The sequence below is a fragment of the Carlito syrichta genome, unplaced genomic scaffold (assembly GCF_000164805.1).
Source record: "Carlito syrichta isolate Samal-C Ts95f unplaced genomic scaffold, Tarsius_syrichta-2.0.1 Scaffold305649, whole genome shotgun sequence".
NCBI classification, from domain to species: domain Eukaryota; kingdom Metazoa; phylum Chordata; class Mammalia; order Primates; family Tarsiidae; genus Carlito; species Carlito syrichta.
In genome coordinates, this window is record NW_007249745.1 from 300,897 (window position 1) to 307,214 (window position 6,318).

Consider the following 6,318-nt stretch of genomic DNA (forward strand, 5'->3'; position numbering starts at 1 on the left):
CCAGGCGGGTCTCGAACCCGCGGGCTCAGGCAATCCACTCACCTCCCAAAGGCGCGGGATGACAGGCTGAGCCACCCAGCCCGGCTTTACCCACAGAATTTTAATGCACACTAATAGATCTTCTAACTGGCAGATTACCTAGCCCCACATCCCCATTTTATAGGTGGAGATACTGAGGCTGAGGGCGCCCTAGGCTATCCAGGGAATAGTGGCAGATATGTGACTAGAAACTAGATTAAGTAACTTCACATGGATCTGGAATAAGTGAAAGAGTCGCAAACTCCAGGGCCTCCAGGGCCAGGCAAATTATGCAACTTGGTAAGAAGATAGGGCTTAAGATGGGAGGTGGAAGTTTTGACCAGTGGATCCCTGTGCCTGACATAGATAGGCATTCATATTTAGAAATTAAGCAAGCAACACATGGGCCAAATGAAAAATATCTGTGGGTCAGACCCAGCCAGCAGGTGCCGGTTTTAACTTTTAGAGAGGGTACGGGGCATGGGCATTCTACAGACCTGGTTTTAGATCCTAAATGCCAGTTATTAGCTGTGACCTTGGGCAAATTGTTCACCCCCATCTAAGACTCAGTTTCCTCATCTGTAAAATGGATTCTTTGTGTGTGTGTGTGTGTGTGTGTTTGTGTGTGTGTGTTGGAGTCTCACTCTGTTGCCCAGGATGGAGTGCAGTGGCACGCTTATGGCCACTACAGCCTCGACCTGCTGGTCTCCAGCGATCCTTCCACCTCAGCCTTCCAAGTAGCTGGAACTACAGGCGAACGCTATCACGCCTGGCTAATTTTTTGATTTATTGTAGAGACGAGATCTCGCCAAGTTGCCCAGGCTGGACTCGAACCCCTGGACTCAGGTAATCCTCTTGCCTCAGCCTCCCAAAGTGCTGAGATTACAGGCTTGAGTCACTGCACCTGGCCTGTAAAATGGATTCTAATTCTACCTCTCAAAACTGTTTGAGAAGTCAATAAGGTAATGGGAGTAGGGTGCTGGAGCCCAAGTAAGCACGCAGCGTGAGGTGGTTGTGGAAATAATCATGACTGTCAAGTCCTTCCCTCTAGGTGCTTCCTTTGTAACTTGAACAGTCCTGACAAGTCAGCAAAGGCAGGGTTGCCATCCCATTTTGCAGACGAGGCAGCTGAGACCAAAAGAGGAATGACTTACCCAAGGTCACCCAGCCGTCAGTGACAGCAATCAAGTGAGTGTGTCCCTGCGCCTCTGTATCCTCGGGCTCTCAGAATAGTCTTCTCCTGGGTTTGCTCTACTTCCCCTACCCAGGGCTGGGCCAAGAGGGCAGTGCCTCTTTCCCTCCCCTACTCATGTCCAGTGTCACTCACATAAGTTTGCAGCAGCGTTGATGTATTTTTCTGCATATAGAGGGCCAGACTATAGGCTTGATTGATGGGCTCAGCTGGAGAGATGGGGGCTGCCGGACTGAGGGGTGGCAACAACAGGGTCAGTAGGCAGAGGGGACCTGGCAGAGGAAACCAGAGGTCAGCACCAAGTCCCCAACCCTGCCTGCCGACTCAGTCATTCATTTTAACAACTCCTGAAAAGTTGCAGTGCTTGTGGCCTACAGCAATCCTGTAAAGCAAAGTCAGGGCAGAATCATCCTGTAGGTATTTAATAGCTGTTTCCAGCCCGGAACACTCCACTGGACTCCAGACCCATGTATTCAACTTCCTACTTGACATTTTCACTTGGATAGTAGTAAGCATCTCAAACTCAAAATGCCCAGTATTAAGACCAGGCTCGGTGGCTCAACCTGTAATCCCAGCACTTTGGGAGGCCAAGGCAAGTGGATTGCCTGAGCTTGCGGGTTTGAGAACAGCCTGGGCAACTTGGCGAGTCCTCATCTCTACAGTAAATCAAAAATTAGCTGGGTGCGGTAGCGCACACCTGTACTTCCGTCTACTTGGAAGGCTGAGGCGGAAGGATCAGCGGAGCCCAGCTGGTTGACGCTGGGGCGGCCGTGAATGCCATGGCACTCCAGCCTGGGTGACAGAGTGAGACTCCAACTCAAAAAAAAAAAAGCACAGTATTCAACTCTGGATTTCTTCCTCCTGCCCTGGTCTCCCCTATCTCAAGTAAGAGCTTGCTCAGGCCAAAGCCATGGAGTCCTCTTTGATGCCTCATTTTTCCCCCATGGTAAATCCTATTGGCACTATCTTTTTTTTGAGTCAGAGTCTCACTCTGTCACGCAGGTTGGAGTGCAGTGGCATGATCACAGCTCGCTGCAGCCTCGACCTCTCAGGCTCAAGCAATCCTCCCTCCTCATCCTCCTGAGTAGCTGGGACTACAGATATGTGCCACCATACTTGACTAATTTTTTTTCTTTTTTGTAGAGATGAGATTTTGCTATTTTGCCTAGGCTGATCTTGAACTCCCGGGCTCAAGCAATCCTCTCACCTCAGCCACCCAAAGTACTGGGATTCCAGTCGTGAGCTTCCACGCCTGGCCGAGCTCTTTGCTTCAAAGGTGCTTTTTGATCTGAGTGTTTCCTGATCGATCTGAGTGTAGGTTATAAGGATATGCTCACTTTGTGAAAATTTACTGAGCTGTCCACTTATGACTTGTGTACTTTTCTGTATATTTGTTACCTTTTTTTTTTGAGTCAGAGTCTCACTCTGTCGCCCAGGCTAGAGTGCAGTGGCACACTCAACTGCCAATGCAATCTCAACCTCCTGGGCTCAGACGATCTGCCCACCTCAGTCTTCCAAGTAACTGGAACTACAGGCATATGCCACCATGTACCACTAATTTTTTTGCTTATTGTAAAGACAGAATCTTGCTAAGTTGCACAGGCTGGTCTTGAGCCCCTGGACTCAAGCAGTCCTCTTGCCTCTGCCTCCCAAAGTGCTAAGATTACAGGTGTGAGTCACCACACCTGGCTTGTTACTTTCTTTCTTTTTTTTTTTTTGAGTTGGAGTCTCACTCTGTCGCCCAGACTGGAGTGCAGTGGCTGCTCCCAGCCACCACAGCCTCGACCTGCTGGCCTCCGGCAATCCTTCCGCCTCAGCCTTCCAAGTAGCTGGAACTACAGGCGCGCGCTACCACGCCTGGCTAGTTTTTTGATTTATTGTAGAGATGAGGTCTCGCCAAGTTGCCCAGGCGGGTCTCGAGCCCGCGGGCTCAGGCAATCCTCCCACCTCAGCCTCCCAAAGTGCTGAATTACAGGCTGAGCCACTGAGCCCAGCCGGCTTGTTACTTTCAATAAAATTTTTTTTTTTTAGTTGGAGTCTCACTCTGTCGCCGAGACTGTAGTGCAGTGGCATGCTCCCAGCCACCGCAGCCTCAACCTGCTGGGCACCGGCGATTCTTCCGCCTCGATCTTCCAAGTAGCTGGAACCATAGGCGCATGCTACCACGCCCAGCTAAATTTTGATTTATTGTAGAAACAAGGTGTCACCAAGTTGCCCGGGCTGGTCTCAAACCCACGGGCTCAGGCAATCCACTCACCTCGGCCTCCCAAAGTGCTGGGATTACAGACTGAGTCACCAAGCCCAGCCTTCAATAAAAAGTTTTAAAAGCTGAAAAGATGTATCCAGAATCTAACCACTTCTTCTACTGCTACCACCTCTGCCCAACCACTATCCCTCCCACCTGAACAGCAGTCCCTTTCCTGGTCTCTTTGCTTCCACCCCCTGCACGTCCCCCAAGTCCAACCATACCCCTCCCTGGCTCCAGCATTTCCACGGCTCCCACCTCACTCAGAGTAAAAGCCCAAGTTCCCAGTGTGTCCTACAAAGGCCTGGCCCCGAGCACTGGCCTTCTTGGTTTCCTGCCAGCATTCCTCCCTCAGGCCTTTACCCTTGCTGTCCCTGTCACGACCCCCCAGGCCTTTCCAAGCCTGGCTCCTTGTTTCTTCAGGCTGAGCTCAGACAGAAGTCCCTCCCTCTCCCTGTTATATCGTCTGCAGAGACTTTTGCTGTCGGAAGTGATCTCATGTATTTATTTGTTCACTTGCTGGCTGCTGTCTCTCCTGCTAGAATGTCAGCTTCCGAAAAGAAGAAACTTCACCGGGCTCCTTCACTGCTGACTCACCACAACAAACTTTTGTTGAATGAATGAATCAGTGAATGTATGATGCCATGAGCATCCTTGTCCCAGCATCCTTGTCCCAGTCTCCCACTTTTGAAAGTGGGAGAATCTGGATTGTAGGGCTGTTTATTTTACAATTGAATAGATGCTGTCAAATTGTCATCGTGAAGCTCTGGCTTTATATTCTGGTTTATGTTCTCACCAACAGTGTTTGGTCACCAGCGGGGAGCAATGGAGATGAGAGGCAAACCCAGATGTCCGCTTTCATCTCTTTCTACATTCCTGAGTTCCCGGAAGTCCAGAACCAACAAAGAGAAGGCTGAAAGGGAAGGCCCATTCATTTATTCATTCAACAAACTTGGATCATTGCCTGGATCTACCACACTAGCTTTACAATCTACTTATTTAGTATATGTATTGTGTGCCCATAGACTGGAACCTCCTTGAGGCCATGAATTTTTCTGTTTGTTCACTGCTGTCCCCCCAATGCTGAGAACAGCACCTAGCACATAACAGGCACTCAATAAACATTTGTCAAATGAATAATGAACGAAACCTTCTCTGTGGAAGGATTTGGAGGTTTCCAGCAGATGCAGAACCAGCCGGGCGCCTGAGTTGGGGAGCCAGAGGGGCTGGACAGTGCTCTCTCCCCTCCTCCAGGCCCTGGCACCCTTGCCCCCTCACTCACCCAGTAGACAACTCATGCTCTCCTCGGCTCCTTCCTCTCTGCAGTCTCTGGGTCTTTCCAGGACACCTCTGCTCCCGTCCCTCAGATGGCTTTATACCTGGGGCTGTGCTCTGGGGCCACCCAAGAGGGCGGGAGGGAGTCACACCCTGGGGAGTGGGGGTGGGGGCAGCGGGCAGGGTCCTGGCAAAGAATGAGAAGCAAACCTGGCACAGGACAGGACAGGGAGAGGTCTGGGAGGGACCCAAAATAGAGCACATAGTCAGACAGAGAGGCCTGGGACTCGAGGGGCAGAAGCAGAAGGGGCAGGGAACAGGTAGGGAAGGGGACACTAAAGTGACACCCTAGACCCCTGCAGCTCCCAAACTCGAGTTTAAACTCTGGCAGCCGGGAGGGAGAGGGCGAGGGCAGGGAGGGGATTATCGGGGGACAAAGGGGCCGCCCAGCTGCCTGTTGCTCTGCACGTCCTGGGATCCAGTTTCCCCTGAGGAGGCGGCCCCCTGCTCCGCCCCACAGGGACCCAGGCACTCAGCCCTAGCTCCTAAGGACTTTGGAAGAAGGACAGGAGGGGCCCTGTGTGAGCACCATCACCCACACCAGGGGCACCCTAAGACACAGGAGCATGCACACATCTACACACATGTGAGCATACACCAGACACGAGAACACACTGACATATCTTAATTCACTCAAATATGTATGGACCCTTGCTGTGTGCCAGTTGCTGTCCTGGGTGCTGGGGACAGAGCATGGGCTGAGACAGACAAAAATCCCTGCCCTCCTGGAGCTGACACTTTAGCAGGCATGGCTACATACACGTCAGATCAAGCCAGACCTACTTGTTTCACATCCAGAGTCCCAGACATATGAGAACACACATGTGCACAGAAGCACACAGACAAGTAAACACAGTGCACACTTTGAGGTCCAGCCTCCACAGAGGCACAAGATGTACACACAGAGGGGTACATGCCCACCCACGTGCACGTAGACACGCATGCACACGGGCACACATGCAGCCGGGGATCAGAAATCCTGGGATTCAATTACACCAGCTCTACTGGGAGATCTTGTCCCACTGCCCAAGCACCATACACATGGACACACATAGGCACACACACTGAAGTACTGTCCCCCGGGGAAGCCTTGCGGCAGAGGGACAGGGTCAGGGAGGTGGGTTCTCAACCTCTCCACAATGGAGTGTATGTTTACTTCTCACCCCTGCCTACCCTCTGAGTCAGAGATGGATCAGTCTAACCCCCTACAATTCCATCGGGGGCGGAATTGCCCCACCCTACCTCCCCTGGTTAGAAGGTGAAGTGGAGGCGGGGCACCCAGACGTTCACTCAGTAGAAATTTTCTTTTTTGAGTCAAGGTCTCACTTTGTCACCCAGGCTGGAGTGCAGTGGCACTATCATGGCTTACCACAGCCTCAACCTCCTGGGCTCAGGTGATCCTTCGGCCTCAGCCTCCTGAGTAAGCTGGGACTACAGGAGCATACCACCACATCCGGCTACTTTTTTCATTTTTGTGGTGACAAGTTGTTACTATGTTGCCAGGCTGGTCAGTAGATATTAATAGAGC

The 6,318-nt window shown here is 51.6% G+C and overlaps 1 protein-coding gene across 1 annotated transcript in view; it reads right to left on the reverse strand.

Annotated features, from left to right (window-relative positions):
* Window positions 1-5,733, reverse strand: part of CTF1 (cardiotrophin 1) — a 7,602-nt gene extending 1,869 nt beyond the window's left edge. The window contains exons 1-2 of the mRNA XM_021714433.1: window positions 5,712-5,733; window positions 1,346-1,482 (exon numbers count right to left, since the gene is read on the reverse strand). Coding sequence (XP_021570108.1) covers window positions 1,346-1,482; window positions 5,712-5,733 — 159 coding nt within the window. The remainder of the gene's footprint in view (window positions 1-1,345; window positions 1,483-5,711) is intronic.
* Between the last annotated feature and the right edge of the window lie 585 nt (window positions 5,734-6,318).